Below are 20,155 nucleotides of genomic sequence, written 5' to 3'. Positions count from 1 at the left end.
GGCTTAGATACATGGGTTATGAGTAGGTAGATAATAGGCATGTTCTAAGACAAACAGTTATCATCCAGTGTTAGTTGACCTCATCAGCTAATGTAAAAATCTTGAGCTGAAAATTTCTGTCTACAAATCATTGGGATACTAAATTCAATGGTAGATATTTCCACTTCATAACTGTACAGTTGAATAACAGATAAATAAACACATGTAGAATAACATTTCTGCAGACTTCTCATTCCAAGTTGGGTTCACAAGACCATGTGTGTCTCCTGTATTTCAACCAGTGAAACGCACACCTGGAGCATCGGAATATCCAGTGAAGGACCTGAGTACACCACCTAATTCTCCTGATCGTGGGGGTGGAGGCAATGCTGGCCCATCAAATGGCCCTGTTCGGAGCAGTGACATGCTATATCTGATTGTGGGCTGTGTCCTTGGAGTGATGGTCCTTATTCTGATAGTTTTCATTGCCATGTGTCTGTGGAAGAATCGCCAGCAAAACGCCATGCAGAGTAAGTTATTCTTGGTTTCCTCTCCTCCCAGTCCAAGTTTAATATGAAAAAATATGATGGTAATGAAAGTTAGACAATAAATATGGAGCTTTATATTGAATGCTCCAAATGCATAGTCTCTGTTATGGTCAAACTGGTATTTGGTTAGTCATAGAAACTCTTCACTTACGTGTTACTAAAGGAACATGGCGTGATGAAGGAATTTGTGAAAGTAGTAATGTGTCTGTTTCTCTGCATTGAGTCCCATTAGAGGATTGAGCCATGTATAGATTGCTGCAGTGTTCTGCTGCACTGTTGAAGATGCCATTCTTTGGATAAGTTATTGAGGCCCTGATCTGGCAACATGTTTAGACATGTGCCTAACTTGAAGCATATTAATAGTCCCTTTGTCTTCAGTGGCAGTACTCCCATGCTTAGACTTAAGCATGTGCGTAAGTGGTTTTCTAGGTTGCCGTATAAAGCCAACATTCTTTTTGCTTCGCTCTAATTTTTCCAGATAAAGGGAAAGATCTTGTGGCACTTTTTTTGAGGCTCATTGTAGTACTGGCGACAGGCTGTGGAGCAGCTGTTAATAAGCAGAAACCTGCCAGTTTCTGACTAGAAACGCACTGTGAAGTACTATGGAATACTAGTTTATAGCACCATACAAAAGCTATCCGCTTCTATTCCCAGCAAATACTCTGAGCAAGCTGAATCTTATGTGACATTTTAAATAGCTCCCTCTGTTTCTGGTACTTTAATTAGCTTTATCTGTACCGTCTGTGGTGCTTTAAATATGATCCATACTCCCCACCAGCAAACCCAAATTATGCAAAACTTCCTTTGAAACTGAGCAGGACCAAAATAAGTTAAATTGTCTCTGCCATAGAGTTGATCATGCAAATGATCCTGTTTTAAAATCCTATTTTTACAGAGCAACATCTTCTGCTAAATTCTTTCCAGACCAAGAGGATTAGTGTGTGGACATAGCTATTGTAGAGATGGAAAACATTTGCATATTAAGCACTTAGATGTTACAATTTGTGGCTACTATAAAAACCCTGAAAAGGGTTAGATGAGTCACTTCTGTATCTCTGAAACACTCATCTGACTTTGGTTTTAGAAGTATGATGAAAAATAAAATACTCTTTAATCATACATTGAATCCTTAGCAAAATTATGCTAACAAAGTGTTCTAATTTTTTCCCTGTGGGTCTCTCTTTGCAGAGTATGACCCTCCTGGTTACCTCTACCAAGGTGCAGATATCAATGGGCAAATGGTCGAATACGCTACTTTACCAGGCACAAGCCGCGTCAATGGCAGCATACATGGAAACTTCATCAGCAATGGTAGTCTCAGTAATGGCTGTCCACACCTCCATCACAAGGTTCCCAATGGAGTTAATGGGATCATGAATGGTGGCTTGACTGGAGGGACTGGCCTTTACCCAGGGCACACCAACTCTCTATCCAGGACACACATGGATTATGAACATCCCCATCATTTAGTGAATGTAAGAGTGCTTTGACTCACATATGATGTAAGGGTCCTGATCTTGACTTTGGAATTTTATTCACGGTGTGAAAGGAAGCTCCAGCAAGTCAAGTCAGTTGTGGAAATACTAAAGTCTTTGTGCTGGAGCTAACAACTACCAGTTACCCCATCTTTGTTCCAGTGGAAGTAGCTGGGCGTGGTGTTTCTCATACTTTCATCTTCAGGGCTTTCCTGTGGAGATTAGGATTAGAGGCACCAATAACTGTATTTAGTCTGGGGAGTCTCCTCTTACCCTTGTTTTTAGTCTGAGAGTTTTAAGACTCGTGCAATGCTGGATTGAGATACTGTACTGTATATATGGTATTTCTCAGTCTTTCTATCAGATTTAATGATGGTTCCTGAGTTTTCAGCTTCACAAATTGACTGTTCCCCACAAACACACACACACCTGTTTCAGATCTGTGATTTGTAAGCTGTGCTATTAAGTTTACCACAGCATGCACATAGCTGGGGTCTCATAAAAGAAAAATTCCCTCCGGTCTTGAAATACAACAACATAATAAATAAGTCTGCCTTACTGAGTCCCTTATTTTTAACTTTTGAGACTAATTTCTTGAAGTAACAAAAGCTGGTCTTAACCTGTGATCCAGCCTTTGTGTGCTGTGGAAAAATATTTAATTTTCTGAAACGTGTTCCATTTCCAAGAGAGAATAATGATTTCATTATTGTCTGTGGAAACAGGTGGGTTACTTTCAGACTTACTCCACTTTTATCACTGGTTCTACTCAAAACTGTGAACGTTGCCCAGGAAAAGTTCAAAAAGTCTATGTAATGAATGCTGTTTCCAAAGGGGAAAAAATGGAACGATTGTTTGCTTTAGTAATTGAACACAAGTACTTCATTTTATTCAACAGCAAATTGCCACTTACACAGTAGTTGCCACTTCAGATAACTCCAGGTTGGAACGTGGACTATTCATCTCATCACATGGTCTCCTTTTTGCGCCACAATTTAAGTACCAAAGGTGCAGTTTTTCCTTTACCTAAAAGAACAACCATGGCCAAAAGATTTCTTATGTTGTAAAGCTATCTAACCAACATTAGCAATGGGGATCCTCAAAAGCTTTGGTATTTTGGTTTAGACAAGCACACAGATGTGGTTCTCCAGATATCTGGATGCTGCATGGACTGTAGATACTATACAGACAGGCTTTCTTATGAACTCTGTGGCTAATATTTTGGGGTCCCTTCTTCCAGGTAGAAATCACAGAGCAAGGCTTGCCCTAAGCTTATGTACATGGTGTACAACCACATAGGACCCTGTGTTCCAGGTGCACGTATGTGGGGCTGATCTTCAGATCCCTGCGCTGTTCTGGGTGGAGTAGGCCCATGAGAGCGCCACAGGACGTAGTGTTTCTAGAGGACTGTCCCTTGTAAATACCTGCCTTTCTTTTCATCTCCCCATTTGGAATGGTGTGGAAGGTTGTTGAGACAAGGATGTCCGCATCTGACCACTCCTGCACAGAACAAGTGAGACTTACATAATCACAATACAGAGCAAAGGAACTTTATATCCCCATTCTTACTGGCATCCCTCTTAATGCTCCAGTGTTTGGGGAAAATGAAGAAAAGAGGCCTGGGGGAGAGACATGGTGTGAGTGGTCCCACAGGTCTGCAAAATGTAGGACCAGACCCGGTGCAGAGACATACGAAAATAAGAAATACTGGAAAAGAAGCAATTATGCAACTTAACTCAAACTCAGAGGTTGAATTAGTTTTCCCAAACTCGCGCCCCTTAAGAAAATGCAGAATTGTAACACAACAGCACAGTACCATTTTCAAATGACTCACATCAGTGTCCGCCTAGTATTTAACAATGAGGTATGTGTTAATCTGGCCATTTTACTTGTTTGCAATGGGCCTGTTCAGCCAAAACCAACAACACAAAATCCCTCGCACCCCAGAGTCATTGCTGGCGAAGGAATTACCCCATCTGTAAAAATATAAAATGTTTCAAAAGTCTGTTTAGTGAAGTAAACTGATCTAATCAGAGTAATTACAGGAAAGTGGGATGGGTTTATGTTGTGACATCAGCCCTGAATATTTAACACCCTGTCACCCCAAACGGGGCACAGTCCTCTAATGAATAGGAATTTGCTTTCATGTCTGTCATCAGCGTTAAAAATAAACATATTTACAGTGTGTTTATTAAATTAAACCTGGACATATTAGACTGAAAATAAGCCAGGGAAATTACTACATACTTGTCTAAGGTACAGTTATTTACTTTTCTCTGACACAAATGCTGGCAGAAAACTCAGCTAGACTTTGTATAATAGAAGCTCAGTATTCCCATGCCACATTACAAAACACAGATCTGAAGATTGATAAGGTGATTAAGATTCAAAATTAAATGAGAAGTCCTGGGGGTTAACGTACATTGTGCCCATTTATCATAGACTACATCTTGTATGCCTGTGTTGCCATTCATTTTGGGTTGTTTCTTTCCCCTTCTTCCTCCAGGGTGGTGGAATGTACACAGCAGTGCCTCAGACCGACCCCTCGGAGTGCATCAATTGCCGGAACTGTCGGAACAATAACAGGTAAGTTAGAGTTACACCTCTACTTCTTGGTATCACCTTCAGTGAGCTTTACAAACCACAATCTCTGCAGCACTGTTATGAGTGTAAATGCTGATGATCCCGTTTTACATATTGGAAGCAGAAGCTGAGAGGTGGTGACTATAGCTGGTGAAAATTTTCCAACAAAACTTAGTTTCATCAGAAAATGTCGCTTTGGTGAGTGAAATGTTTCACTGTACCTGCTACATATTTAGCTAAACTTCCATTGAAACAGCAGTGTGCCCTGACGCTCTGCCTCCTCGGCTTCCTTTAGCTCCAGGGTGTGGAAAAGCAGATCAGCAAGCACACTGCCTCAATCTATTGCTTGTGCACAGAGAGACAAAGTCCCAGGGCAACCTTAGCTCTGGGGGACTCACAGTGCCTTTCTGGCTCCCAGAGCTGGGGGGTTGGTGAGGAGGCAGCGCTGCTGGGCTCAGCCTGCTGGAAGGTTGTCAATTTTACTCATGAAGCCATGTCTCTGTGGCTGGCAGGCTCCCTGCAATGGAACAACTTATTGAAATTCATGTTCTTGTCAGTTTCACAGCTGCCAGGATGTCAGTTTCACATTTCCTTTCAAGAGCACAGCATTTCAGTGTTTCTGAAATGAACCTTTTGGGCATCTCTGGTTTGTCAGAAAATTTTAGTAAATTTGTTTTTGTTCTGAATTTGGATGAAAACAATCAAAACCCCCAAACTTTCCAATTTCAGCCAACTGTGGTTGTGATTTAGCCAAGGACACAGTGGAAGTCAGTGTGAATGTGTTTGACAGATGAGTCTCAAAGGTGATCAGCTGATGAACAAAGTATACGAACCTAGATAGGATTGAATAAAGCCAGTATTAGAGCCCTGTAATTGCTGTTGCTCAAATCATTAACTAACCCTTGCTGGGTTTTATTGGGTTTGGGGTTAATGGAGAGGGTTGACCTTTGGTCTCAGTTGTATGTTTCTTTCCTTCAGTTTCATGCGATAGACAATTCTAAATTGAGCATAAAAAGGTTAGTTTGTCAGCTACCATTCACGTTCTTACTGTCTGTTCTGTATTATGAATTTATTATGCCAGCAGATCGAGGGACGTGATCGTTCCCCTCTATTCGACATTGGTGAGGCCTCATCTGGAGTACTGTGTCCAGTTTTGGGCCCCACACTACAAGAAGGATGTGGAAAAATTGGAAAGAGTCCAGCGGAGGGCAACAAAAATGATTAGGGGACTGGAACACATGACTTATGAGGAGAGGCTGAGGGAACTGGGATTGTTTAGTCTGCGGAAGAGAAGAATGAGGGGGGATTTGATAGCTGCTTTCAACTACCTGAAAGGGGGTTCCAGAGAGGATGGCTCTAGACTGCTCTCAGTGGTAGCAGATGACAGAACAAGGAGTAATGGTCTCAAGTTGCCGTGGGGGAGGTTTAGGTTGGATATTAGGAAAAACTTTTTTACTAGGAGGGTGGTGAAACACTGGAATGCGTTACCTAGGGAGGTGGTGCAATCTCCTTCCTTAGAAGTTTTTAAGGTCAGGCTTGACAAAGCCCTGGCTGGGATGATTTAATTGGGGTTGGTCCTGCTTTGAGCAGGGGGTTGGACTAGATGACCTCCTGAGGTCTCTTCCAACCCTGATATTCTATGATTCTATGATGATTTTCTGCCATCTTCTGAAATCCCCTGAGACCATTTGTAAAACCAGAGCAAGTGTGTTGGGGGTCACAGCATTCCGTCTTTATGGAATGCAGAATTTGAGGCTCTTGTGGCACGTGGTAGAGGTTTGGCCAGCCTCATGCTCTGGGCATGTCACAGCTGGAGAAAGGAGATTCGTTTATAGAATTCAAGGTCCAGTATACCTCCTGTATTAAGGTTAGGTTGTGTTTTTCACTTAAAGTAGGGATTTTGGCCTTTTTTCTCTGAAGAATGTGTCTTCTCCAAACTAACCTTGCACTGGTGAGTAAAGATTATTTGTTTTCAGGATTTTTGACTAAATCTTGATTTAGTTTGCTAAAATTAATTTAAAAATGGAACCTTAGAATTCAGTATCTCACTTTTTTGAACCCGTTCTGCTAGGAAATGCCTGATTTGTTGTCATTCAAACTCTCCATATTCTTAAAACTCATTACCATCTACCTTCCCCTCGTAAAGATGGCCACTGTTGGCCATTGTTAACTGGACTGAAGCCATAAATCCTCCTCAAGGAGGATGCTACCATCTCACTAAGGCTATATCTGCACTGCAGCTTTGAGGTGTAATTCCCAGCTAGGGTAGACATACACATGCTAGCTCTGCCCGAGCTACAGTGCTCCAAACACAAGTGTGGCTGTGGTGGACAGGCAGCAGCTCAGGCTAGCCACCTGAATACAGCCCCATTCAAGATCCTAGGTATGTATTAGCCCACACCACTGCAACCCTACTATTTTTAGCATGCTGGCTGCAGGGATCTAGTCATGTACGTCTCCCTGAGCTGAGAATTGCACCTCCCAACTGCAGTGCAGAGATACCCTAAAGCTATCAAATTTCTTACCTTTCAAGTCTGCCTGGGTGTGACACAAGCCATTGACATGTGACAGATGGCCATAGTGAGGAACATATTTTTGTGCAAGGCACTTTAATTGAATAATTCTTTTTTTTCTTGCTTTTGAGCACATTGTCTCATACTGTGAGAATTCTTTTCACATTTTTAAAAAAGAAAACTAGAAAATTAGGAATTCTGTCGTGTAACCAAAGGGTCACCTCACATGTTATCAGCAACATTTGAACCCTAGGCCTTCAGATCTCTAGCTGATACGTGACTCTGTGAGATCATAGAATATCAGGGTTGGAAGGGACCTCAGGAGGTCATGTAGTCCAACCCCCTGCTCAAAGCAGGACCAATCCCCAATTAAATCATCCCAGCCAGGGCTTTGTCAAGCCTGACCTTAAAAACTTCTAAGGAAGGAGATTGCACCACCTCCCTAGGTAACGCATTCCAGTGTTTCACCACCCTCCTAGTGAAAAAGTTTTTCCTAATATCCAACCTAAATCTCCCCCACTGCAACTTGAGACCATTACTCCTTGTTCTGTCATCTGCTACCACTGAGAACAGTCTAGAGCCATCCTCTTTGGAACCCCCTTTCAGATAGTTGAAAGCAGCTATCAAATCCCCCCTCATTCTTCTCTTCCGCAGACTAAACAATCCCAGTTCCCTCAGCCTCTCCTCGTAAGTCATGTGTTCCAGTCCCCTAATCATTTTTGTTGCCCTCCGCTGGACTCTTTCCAATTTTTCCACATCCTTCTTGTAGTGTGGGGCCCAAAACTGGACACAGTACTCCAGATGAGGCCTCACCAATGTTGAATAGAGGGGAATGATCACATCGATCTGCTGGCAATGCCCCTACATATATATCGCAAAATGCCATTGGCTTTCTTGGCAACAAGGGCACACTGTTGACTCATATCCAGCTTCTTGTCCACTGTAACCCCTAGCTCCTTTTCTGCAGAACTGCTGCCTAGCCATTCGGTCCCTAGTCTGTAGCAGTGCATGGGATTCTTCCGTCGTAAGTGCAGGACTCTACACTTGTCCTTGTTGAACCTCATCAGATTTCTTTTGGCCCAATCCTCTAATTTGTCTAGGTCCGTCTGTATCCTATCCCTACCCTCCAGTGTATTTACCTCTCCTCCCAGTTTAGTGTCGTCTGCAAACTTGCTGAGGGTGCAATCCACACCATCCTCCAGATCATTTATGAAGATATTGAACAAAACCGGCCCCAGGACCGACCCTTGGGGCACTCCACTTGATACCGGCTGCCAACTAGACATGGAGCCATTGATCACTACCCGTTGAGCCCGACAATCTAGCCAACTTTCTATCCACCTTATAGTCCATTTATCCAGCCCATACTTCTTTAACTTGCTGGCAAAAATACTGTGGGAGACTGTGTCAAAAGCTTTGCTAAAGTCAAGGAACAACACGTCCACCGCTTTCCCCCCATCCACAGAGCCAGTTATCTCGTCATAAAAGGCAATTAGATTAGTCAGGCACGACTTGCCCTTGGTGAATCCATGCTGACTGTTCCTGGTCACTTTCCTCTCCTCTAAGTGCTTCAGAATTGATTCCTTGAGGACCTGCTCCATGATTTTTCCAGGGACTGAGGTGAGGCTGACTGGCCTGTAGTTCCCAGGATCCTCCTTCTTCCCTTTTTTAAAGATGAGCACTACATTAGCCTTTTTTCAGTCGTCTGGGACTTCCCCTGATCGCCATGAGTTTTCAAAGATAATGGCCAATGGCTCTGCAATCACATCCGCCAACTCCTTTAGCACTCTCGGATGCAACTCATCTGGCCCCATGGACCTGTGCACGTCCAGCTTTTCTAAATAGTCCCGAACCACTTCTTGCTTCACAGAGGGCTGGTCACCTCCTCCCCATGCTGTGCGGCCCAGGGCAGTAGTCTGGGAGCTGACCTTGTTCATGAAGACAGAGGCAAAAAAAGCACTGAGTACATTAGTTTTTTCCACATCCTCTGTCATTACGTTGCCTCCCTCACTCAGTAAGGGAGATACATGAGTAACCATGTGTGGACCTTCTGCTCGAGAGGAAAGTGAACTGCATTTGACCAGCAGGTGACTCAACAATTTGCTAGACAGCAGTAAAATGCTAGGAATTGGGATTGCCTCATTTCTAATTATTAGATGTTAGTAATTGTATTCCTGGCTCTGGCATGGAAGAAATTATCTAGTAGTTACAGACCACATAGTCAAGTACATCAGATTGGGCAGGTTGTTTCTGAGCAGCAGGGTGGCTGAGATGGGGTCTGCCATATCAGAGATCTCAGTTCTGTTCCTAGCTCTGCTACAAGTGATTTTGTGCAACTTCTGTTCCTTGATTTGTAAAATGGCGTGGCTAATACTAGCCTCCTCAGTATTAAGGGCTGTGAAGTGCAGAAGTGTATAAGCAACAGGGAGTGGAAGAGATGAGATTTAAATTCAGGTTTTCTCAGTTCCCAGCTCAGTGCACTTACTGCTAAGCTAAGGTGTATTTTGATGGGATTCTGTCTTCCCTCTCCAAGACCGAGAGCCTGGTTCAGTTGTAATTCAATTGAGAGCTGTGCTTGCCGTGTGAAAAGTGAGGCTACCCCCTAGTAAAGGTGGTCATCTCTTGGTTCTTGTTCCAATGGGATTGAAGCCCATCACAGATCAAGGCATCTCCACTTGTATTCCTTCTCCATGTTCCCTGAAAGGCACCGCCTCTAGCCTCCCAGCTCCTCAACAGTCACCTCTCTTGGGTAGAGACCTATGTCTCTGTCCATCCTGACTGAAGTTTTTTCCAGCCTGCACAGATCTCTGCCAACATTGTGATATCCACAGCAAGCTAGACTGCCTAAACAGGACAGAGTCTGTGCTTTGCTTTAAATGCAAAAGCTTACAAACAGCATGATTGCCATAACACTTCCTGGGTTCACATCCTTTTCCCCCCTGAGAGATGTTACATAAAATTCTGGCCCACAATACTGCATAGACTTTAAGGCCAGAAGGGACCACCATGATCATCTAGTCAACGTCCTGCGCACTGCAGGCCACAGAACCTCCCCCACCCACTCCTGTAATAGACCCATCACTTCTGGCTGAGATACTGACATCCTCAAATCTTGGTTTAAAGTCTTCAAGTTACGAAGAATCCACCATTTACTCTAGCTCAAACCAGCAAGTGACCTGTGTCCCATGCTGCAGAGGAAGCCAAAGCCCTCAGGGTCTTTGCCAGTGTTACCTGGGGGAAAAGTCCTTCCAACCCCAAATGAGCAGTTAGACCCAGAGCATGTGGGCAAGACCCCATCCTTCCCCTCCCCCCCACCAGACACCTGGGAAAGAATTTTCTGTAATAACTCGGAGCCCTCCCCATCTAGTGTCCCATCTCTGGCTATTGGGGATATTTGCTAATAGCAGCTATGTATTGTTTTCATTTCATACTATGGACTCCACAGATACCTAAATTTAATCCAGTTAGGTTTTTTCAAGGATATTGCAGGAAATTGCCATATCTGTCACAAAGCCAAAAGCTGTCCTCAGGAAAGAGAACTGCCCTTTAGACTGTGTGGTTAGAAATTGATTAAAGATCTTTTGCCATCAACCTTGTCCCCAGCAAAATCATGTAGCAGGTCCTCAAGGAATCCATTTTGAAGCACTTGGAGGAGGAGAAGGTGATCGGCAGCGGTCAACATGGATTCACCAAGGGCAAGTCATGCCTGACCAACCTGATTGCCTTCTATGATGAGAGAACTGGCTCTGTGGATACAGGGAAAGCAGTGGATGTGATATATCTTGCCTTTAGCAAAGCTTTTTATACAGTCTCCCACACTATCCTTGCCAGCAAGTTAAAGAAGTATGGATTGGATGAATGGACTATATGGTAGAGAGAAAGCTGGCTAGATTGTCGGGCTCAAGGGGTAGTGATCAATGGCTCGATGTCTAGTTGGCAGCCAGCCAACGGCATATTGGCTGCATTAGTAGGAGCATTGCCAGCAAATCAAGGGACGTGATTATTCCCCTCTGTTCGGCACTGGTGAGGCCACACCTGGAGTATTGTGTCCAGTTTTGGTCCCCCCACTACAGAATGGATGTGGACAAATTGGAGAGAGTCCAGCGGAGGGCAACAAAAATGATTCGGGGGCTGGGGCACATGTCTTACAAGGAGAGGCTGAGGGAACTGGGGTTATTTAGTTTGCAGAAGAGAAGAGTGAGGGAGGATTTGATAGCAGCCTTCAACTACCTGAAGGGGGGTTCCAAAGAGGATGGCTCTAGACTGTTCTCAGTGGTAGCAGATGACAGAACAAGGAGCAATGGTCTCAAGTTGTGGTGGGGGAGGTGTAGGTTGGATATTAGGAAACACTGTTTCACTAGGAGGGTGGTGAAGCACCAGAATGGGTTACCTAGGGAGGTGGTGGAATCTCCCATGCTTAGAGCTTTTTAAGGCCCGGCTTGACAAAGCCCTGGCTGGGATGATTTAGTTGGGGTTGGTCCTGCTTTGAGCAGAGGGTTGGACTAGATGACCTCCTGAAGCCTCTTCCAACCCTAATATTCCATGATTCAATCAGGGAGTAGAGGCGGAGGTTTCTTGGGGTGAGAAGTTCCAGAGACTGGAGCTTATGGCTCTCTAGCATCTGTTTGAAGCTCTTCGGTTTGACAAAGCTCTTCCAGTTCTCCATGCTGAGAAGCAGTGACTGGCCTGGCTGAGCAGTTGTGACACTTCATGGGACCTGCCTTGCCCCATCAATACAGGCATTGTCCTTCTGGACTTTTAGGCAGGACTGATAGCTCCTGCTGCCTCTCCTTCTCCAAACATCCCTGCTCCCTCCATCCCCACATGCCATAGGGGATGTTGGGTGCATCCCTGCTGCCTTCCTTGCACCGCCAAAACACTCCAGCACTAGCTGTATGAAAAACACAGAAAATTTCCTCTATAAAAACTTTGTTTAAAAGGAATTAATGTGGGTTAAGGATGACCTCAACCTTGAATGCTTAATCTACCTGTTGCATTGCTATTGGGCTGTACCTGGCCTCATTGCGTGAATCGCTTCAATGCTGCTGATCCCGGAATTTATCCACCAACTTTGGCTGATATTACTGATAATCTTAGTAGGGATGTAAATATTAAACGGTTAACCGCTAAGTATTAGTCTTACCATTAATATATTGCAGTTAACGTTTAAAACAGATTGCCCCTACCTACACATCCAAGCACACCATGGGCATTAACAAATCCACCTCTTCCCTATCAGCATCCTGCTCCCCACTCAGGGCCAGCAGTAAGGGGCACATGAGCGGAATTAGTCAAAGTCCCCTGATATACCAAGGGAGACTGGGTCACGTGATGGGGAGACTGGTGTCACCATGACAGGTTCTCCCTGCTGCCATAACCCTCCTGGATCACATGATAGTCTCTCCCTTCCCTTCCCCCCACCCCACCTCCCGTCGCCATGACAGTGCACAGGAGGGAGTTCTGATGGGGTACCAACTAGGGATGTAAAATATTAAACGGTTAACTGATACCCATTTAAACTATTGCAATTGTATTTTTAAGTGATATTTACATCTCTAGATCTTATGAGTTTAAATTCTGCATTTAAATTCAGACCAAATATAAATGAATGTTTTTTCATTATTTAGCACAGTGGTTTTCAACCTTTTTTGATTTGCAGGCCCCTAAAAAATTTCAAATGGAGGTATGGACCCCTTTGGAAATCTTAAACAGTCTGTGGACCCCCACAGGTCCATGAACCACAGGTTGAAAACAATTAATTTAGCATATTTAATGGCAGGCAGCTAATATGGAATGGTTCTTAGCAGTGGTGAGCTGGAGCCGGTTCGCACCAACCGGTTGTTACATTTTGAAGCAGTTTTAGAACCGGTTGTTAACCCGCTTCCCTGCAGGGGGCGCTGAGCCTTTGATGGGCTCTGGCCGGGGAGTGATGTAATTCCTCCTCCGGCCGCCGGGGGCGCTGTGCTGCGGGAGCCACATGGGCTGCTGCCTCGCCCTGGGCACGAGCCCTGGTGCTGCTGCTGCTCCCCTGGCCCTGGGGCTCCCGCTGCTGCCTGGGGGGTCCCCGGCCGCTCTGCTGGGCCTGGGCTGCGTCCTGTTGCTCTCCCCATGAGCACCCACCACCCTGCCCGCAGCCAGCCCCTGTCTCCAGCCACCCCCGCACCCCCTGCCCTGCCTCCAGCCACCCCTGCACCCCCTGCCGCACCCCCTGCCCTGCCTCCAGCCAACCCCTGCCACATGCACCCCCTGCCCTGCCCACAGCCAGCCCGTCTCCAGCCACTCCCGCCCGCAGCCAGCCTCTGCCGCACCGCCTGCCCTGCCCGCAGCCTGCCCTGTCTCCAGCCAGCCCTGCACCGCCCTGCCCTGCCTGTAGCCAGCACCTACCTCCAGCCAGCCCCACACCCTCCTGTCTCCAGCCAGCTCCACACGCCCTGCCCTGCCCGCAGCCAGCCCTGCAACCCCTGCCTCCAGCTAGCCCTGCCCCAGACTCCTGTCTGCAGCTGGCCCCACGTTTACTGGTGCCCTGCAGTTCCCAGGGCAGTAACCCTGCACACCTGCTTCAATGAGGGGGGCAGGGAGCAGCTGGGACCCACACATGTGCACACCCTAGGGTGACCAGACAGCAAGTGTGAAAAATCAGGATGGGGTGGGAGGTAATAGGAGCCTATATAAGAAAAAGACTCCCAAATCGGGACTGTCCCTAATAAAATCAGGACACATGTGAAACGGAGCTCATTTCTAGCTCAGGCTCATCTTTTTAAAAAAAAACTTTCGGCAGGGTTACCACACATCTGTGTTTTCCCGGACAGGTCAGGCTTTTTGGTTCTTAAATCGCTGTCCGGGAAAATACAGACGTATGTTAACCCTGTTAGTACCAAAAATACATACTGGGGCACACCCCTTAAATCAGAACTTTTTATAGGGAACCGGTTGTTAAGATTTTGGCAGCTCATCACTGGTTCTTAGCCACACTAATAGATTTGAAATTTGTGTCTTGGATCAGATTTGACCTCTGTTCTGCACTGTTCACCTGTAGATAAGCATAATTCTTCATGCTATAGTAAGGATTATAGTTCATTTGCATTTCTCCTTCACTAAAGAACCTGATGCACGTGCCTTCGAGTACTCCTATCTGGTGGGTTTCTGTGTACTTAACCAAATGGCTGTTCAGTTTCTGCTTGTTTTTTTGATCAGTGCCAAAGTGTGTTGCTTGTGGTACGTCTGTATCAGTACCAGTATTTCCAGCAATGGCCCTCTCTAAGCAGGCTTTCATGGTACAGTGGTGAAAACACCTGCATTTCTGTCTACACTAATGCTTACACTGCTGCTACGACTGCTGCAGTCGAACCACTGCTGATAGTTGAACTATGAATACTCATTTTTCTAGTGTGGACAAGGCCAATGAGACTGCAATTTGTGTCAGTTTTCCCAGTGAAAGGCTCTCCGGTACTTTTAAAATGGGCACACTTTTTTTTTTAATGTTCTATATTTCTATTATATACAGCAAGCACATGTAGGCAAGATATTTTGTCTGCAGGTTCAACCCAGGTAGGGCTGCTTCTCTCTAACCCTTCTTTGTGTCCCACACCAGGGCAATATTTGTATTTTGTGGTCAGATTCATTAGCAGCACATAAACTCTAAATGGACCAGCAAAGCAGTATTCAGCCAATTTGTAATGTAAGTTACTAAGAAGTCAGGTCTATAAATCAGGTCATGGGTTGGTTTTGGCTTTTTAGCATTGAGATTTGATTTGAAATGCATTTTCCACTGGACAGATTTTATACTATCATTCATATGTGCTCTGTGTTGGAGGTGTAATAACTAGTTTTAATCAGAGTTTTAGTATGGACCATTGGATTTAAATTTAATGAGCCAAATTAATTTACTAAAACTCCACTCCAGCCAATGCCATTATACCAGGAATGATGTTGAACACGTGTTTCAAAAGAAGAGCCCCTAAACATGCAAAAACAAACATTTAAAATGGGTTTCACTAAAGGAATTGTTTATTTTTAAAAAAAAGGGATTCTAGTCAAAACCTCTGTGGAAAGAAATGACAACTAATGAATGGATTTGTTTGAAGACCAGATGTGTTGCATTTGAGTTCTGCAGTGGCTTTTGTGGTATTTCTGTTCTTGGAATCATAAGTATTTGGAGACTGTTTTAATGTGAGGTGATGGACAGAAAATGGAAGTTGCCGTGCCCTGGCACTTCGTGTTGCTATTGTCATAGGAACGTTTGGGAGTGGAGTTCATCCCATGGGGCTGCTTCATTCCACTTCCAGGGATACCTACGAGGACAGATAGATTCTTACTCCAAAGTCCATGTTTTGACCTGCTCCGAATTGTCCATTTCATCTCCCCATGACTGCTACATTCCTTGGTTTTTGGGCCCTGGAAGATTAATTATCTTGATTCTGGTTTTTTTCCAGCAAGTCTGGTCGTCGCTTTGGTTTCATGTGAGAGACCCGAGTAAGCACTGGAATAAAAAATTGCCCAGGGAGGTGGTGGAATTTCCATCATTGGAGATTTTTAAGAGCAGGTTAGACAAACACCTGTCAGGGATGGTCTAGATCAGTGGTCCCCAATGCGGTGCCCGTGGATGCCATGGTGCCCGCTGGGGCATTTTTGTGCACCCACAAGACGCCCTGCCGCCGAAATGCTGCCAAGGAGCATGGCCGCCTTAGAACCACCCGCCAAAATGCCACCAAGAAGCGTTGCCATTTTGGCGGTGATGCTTGGCATTTCGGCATCCGGTTCTAAGGCGGCCGCGCTCGTCGGCGGCATTTCAGCGGCAGGGTGTCCGGCACCCACTACGGCAGTATGCTATTCCTACAGAAAGGTTGGGGACCACTGGTCTAGATAATGCTTAGTCCTGCCATGAGTGCAGGGGACAGGACTAGATGCCCTCTCAAGGTCCCTTCTAGTCCTACGAGTTTATGGTTCTGAGGTTTTGTACATAAGGTGACCATGTTTAAAACCAGAATTACAGTCCCCTAGAACCTCAGTCTCAATCTCTGAATTGTTTTAGATAGAATCCCCTTAAATATGATCTTTGTGCTAATCAGAATGACCTGATCGAAATACTTTGGGGGAACTAAATAGGAGCAACTTTAGCAGTTACCTTGCATAGAAGCTCTTCACATAGAAACTATGAATTTGAATATATTTTCTTCCCTTTAAATAGAAGGTGAATTCTGTTAACTTTCATGCTAAAGGATTAGTTACCTGTCAGTGGGGGGGCTTCTGAATGCAGATATGCTGTCATTGTCAGTGTCTCCCAAAATAGCTATGTAATAGTCTTCCATCTTCCCTTGCAGTCTAACAATCAAATGCTGGAGTGACCGACCCATTTAACTCTTCTGAATTGCATGCTCTTGAAAAACTAGAACAGCATGGGTTCTGTTAACGAGATGCAGATGTCTCAAAATAGGCATTGAACTTCCTAATGCACACAATCGGCTCTGAATACTGAAAGTTCAGCAGTTTATGGAATGCCAAATAACACACAAACCTGTAGCCAGTTCTCACAGGCAAGCTGTCCAGGCTGACACAGGCATTTAAGGAAAAAGGGTGAGAACATCTTGCATTTCCCAGTGCCAAAAGAAACTTGGTAATAAGACAGTTCTGACTTCAAATAACATACTGACTTCTCCCAATGGCACTCTCCTATACAATGCACTACACGATGGTGACTCTGCATACCCAGAAAAGCTTGTCCTCATAGAGGGACATGAAGAATACTTCACTCGTTAGAATGCGGCCTGAATAAACCTTGAGTAATTTTCCTGCTTTGCAGGTGGTAAAATGGGCCTCTTCTGTTATTTTGAGCACAGTGACCTGTAGTAAGTTCTCACACAAACCGTTCAGATTTGTGTGTGGCAGAATACACTAAGCCCTTAGTTTATTTATATTTTTAATTTAACACAAGTGGAAATAAATGATTTCGGTCTGAAGCACTCAAACTAAGCTTTTTTTCTTTTTTCTTTTTCGCTACCAAATAAGTAACACAGCAACTGAATGAGCGCGGTTTCACACAGCACAGCCTAGTGGTTCTCCAAATTGTATTTCATACACTCGTTTGTAAAGCGTTATCATCGCAGCAATTCCTTATTGAGCTCAGATGTGATTTGGTAGTCCAGCATTGCGAAACGCACTCTTCCACTTGCATATATGTGCTAGGTCTTTCAAATATGTATGAGTGGTTTATTTTGGTGGCATAAATATGCTCTCGTGTTTAGAAATAAGTACTCTTTAACTTTTTTCCGGATTGATTTCTTTCCATCAGCAAAAGGATATTTTATCGTGTTAAATACATTGTGCTATAAATCTGATAAACGTGTTTCAGATCCTGTTGGAACTGTGTTTATTGACTGGTGCCAGCTCAGAATGGCGCTGTGTGATCAGCATGGTGACTGGTGCTATACAAGGAACTAAAATGAGATGGGATAGTTCTGCGCATGGTGCATATAGCAGGAAGGGTTGTGCATTTAGATTTGGCAGTAGAAATTGTTCTGAGCTGTATCCATTTGGCATATCACTGGATAATCTGTGTAATATTTGAGAACCCTGTCTGACTCTCATGAGCACTTCCAAACGTTGCTATGGCCAAGGTAATTGTGTGTAAACAGATATGCTCTTCTTTGTAATCAGCCTGCTCCTGCTGCTTGTTGATGAGTTGTGGTGTCGCAATCCAGGGTTTGTGTCCTTAATAAGTGAATCCTGCAGAATTAGTAAGTTTCTGTTGACTGCCAGAGTGTGGTGAAAGTGAATGACAGGTAGTGAGGTTCTGGTGAAATAATTGTTGTAATTTTTCTGCAATGTGGTAGATTTGCTGTATGTCACTCTCCATGCTAGATTTGGGAACAAAGGCTGCACTCTTCTTACAGCTCATACAGCTTGTTTCAGAGAATTCCAATTCATCTGACTGTTCTAAATATGAAAGTTTGAGCTGTGTAAAAATTCCTGGTACCTATGGAGTCATACTGGAGTGGTCTCTCCTGGGCTTTCACATTTAACGTGGCTGTTACAAATGAAGCTGCTAGCACTGCTGAGCCCAGGACTTCAGGAACTGCAACATACTTGGCATTTTCACTATTTAGAATGAGATAATGCTAGGCATATATCTATAAAGGGCTTTTGCTATAAACTTCTTTCTGTTTAAAGGTTAAGTAGCTCAGCTGTCAAGATTGATTTCCCACCTTGCCTTCAGTTTCAGAGTCCAGAATGAGTGTCTTTGATATAGTAACTTTTCAATTTATACAAAAAATACTAAGTTTTTACACTTAGAGTGCTGCAGTGGGTTGTATGTAGTTCCTCTGTTCACATTAACTAGCTTAGCAAAGCCTATTTTTAACATGAGCTGCTCGATTGGTTCGTTGGATTCGTAACTTAAACTCTGTGTCGGGGCTTTTAAAATCTGCATTACAAAGCTGACCAAATGAAGGAATGTGTTCGCAAGTCACTTAATTGACAATAGATGGAAAAAATGCTAAATAAATAATTCTCTGAACATTTTTCAGCCATCTGGTGAGCTGGGCAAACAAGTATTTAATTGTGAGTATATTTTCCCCCAAAAAGTCTGAATTTATCTGACAGAATAATTGTAATTTAATCCACCAGCTCTACTATATTTACTGTATTCAGTAATTGAGATTTACTTGATGAAGTATTCAAAAACTTCTTCAATCCCTTGTAGTTGCTAGAACAAAGAATCTGGAGAGATCAGGACTCCGTGAGTGATTCTTCATTTTGGTTTAAATTCACAGGTGTTTCACCAAAACCAACGGCACTTTTAGCAGCAGCACGCTACCTGTTGTGCCCCTAGTAGCACCTTATCAGCAGGACAGTTTAGAGATGAAACCGCTGAATCATGTGATGGTAGCCATGTGTTTAGCCTCCACGGTCCCGGAACGCAGCATCGAGATGGAGGAAGACAGCAAGGAGAAAGTGGAGCAGCCATCTACTCAGCATTCTTGCTGTCAGGAAAATATGAACCAGATTAACATAGATTACCCAGAAGGTATGCCAAAATTAGGGGAGAATAAATCTTGGCTTCCAAACTGCGTGTTTATTGTACAACAGCTGTAGGGTGCTTAATCTGACTACACAGAAACTAGCAATTAGTCTCGGAAATGGAAAGCCAGACTCTGCAAGGTGTTGATCAGCTTGCAGCTCCCCCTGAAGACAATGGAAGTGAAGATATTAAAATGCCTTCCAGATGCATGCCCTAAATAATGAGTGTTCTAAATGGAACCCCCCCAGTACACCTACTCCAGATGATGTGATGACTGATTTATTTTGAATGCTATTTTTTTTAATAATCTTGGCCAGTACCACCTTAGGCGTTGCTCTTATCAGATCTCATATTCTAAGAAGAATCAGGCTGGGTAATTACGTATATGAGACCTCTAGGGAAAGCCCAGGTACCTGCAGGAAGTGGAGTTAATTCAGAGTTAGCTAGGGGATGCACCAAATGGGGAAACTGGAATTTAGGAATAAACTGTCTTGTTCTTTTGGGCGGCAAGAGCTGAAAGCATCACACATTCCTTTATAGCTCCTGGCTGGCCCCAAAGAGAGAGAGATTTTGAGCTTCCCAGCTGAAAAGACAGGTTGGATCAACATGGTGTTCAGAGGGGGTAAAGACAAGGGATCAAGGGTCCTGGCAGTTCCTTCCCACCCCATCATTTTGCCTTTTCTTCTTCTATGAAACAATCTCCACTGGGCTATGGCAGCCCTTCCTTTTTTGTGCAGGTTAACAGTAAGTGCACCCCAGTCCCCAAGTCCCTTTGAAGCATTCTCCTGTAGTGTTCAGTACCTTAGACACTGAATGCTCACAGAATTATCAGGTTAGCTATCCCCATGGGAATGGTATATGCACCAGCTTGTATGATTCAAGTCAGGATCAGCTCATATGTAACATCAAAGCACTGAGATATATTTATAGTGAAAACAATCATAAGTTTATTATCAAAGATTAAGATGTAAGAGACAGTGAGTAAGGATAATGGTAATAGAAGGGTTATATATAAAACAAAATCATAACACGCATAGGTGCGGC

General features: G+C 44.1%; 1 protein-coding gene across 4 annotated transcripts in view; it reads left to right on the top strand.

Annotated features, from left to right (window-relative positions):
- CDON (cell adhesion associated, oncogene regulated) overlaps positions 1-20,155 on the top strand; it is a 98,900-nt gene that overhangs the window by 73,356 nt on the left and 5,389 nt on the right. For 3 of the 4 annotated variants that reach the window (XM_073320627.2, XM_073320631.1, XM_073320628.2), the window contains exons 16-19: positions 282-509; positions 1,716-2,002; positions 4,506-4,585; positions 18,864-19,117. In XM_073320627.2, the coding sequence (XP_073176728.1) occupies positions 282-509; positions 1,716-2,002; positions 4,506-4,585; positions 18,864-19,117 (849 nt within the window). Of the gene's footprint in view, positions 1-281; positions 510-1,715; positions 2,003-4,505; positions 4,586-18,863; positions 19,118-19,651; positions 19,707-20,155 lie in introns of all 4 variants that reach the window. The other variant, XM_073320633.2, reaches the window with a different exon arrangement.

The sequence above is a fragment of the Lepidochelys kempii genome, chromosome 22, assembly GCF_965140285.1.
Source record: "Lepidochelys kempii isolate rLepKem1 chromosome 22, rLepKem1.hap1, whole genome shotgun sequence".
NCBI classification, from domain to species: Eukaryota; Metazoa; Chordata; order Testudines; family Cheloniidae; genus Lepidochelys; species Lepidochelys kempii.
Note: the sequence above shows the minus strand (reverse complement) of the source record. Positions and strands in the feature narration are given on the sequence as shown.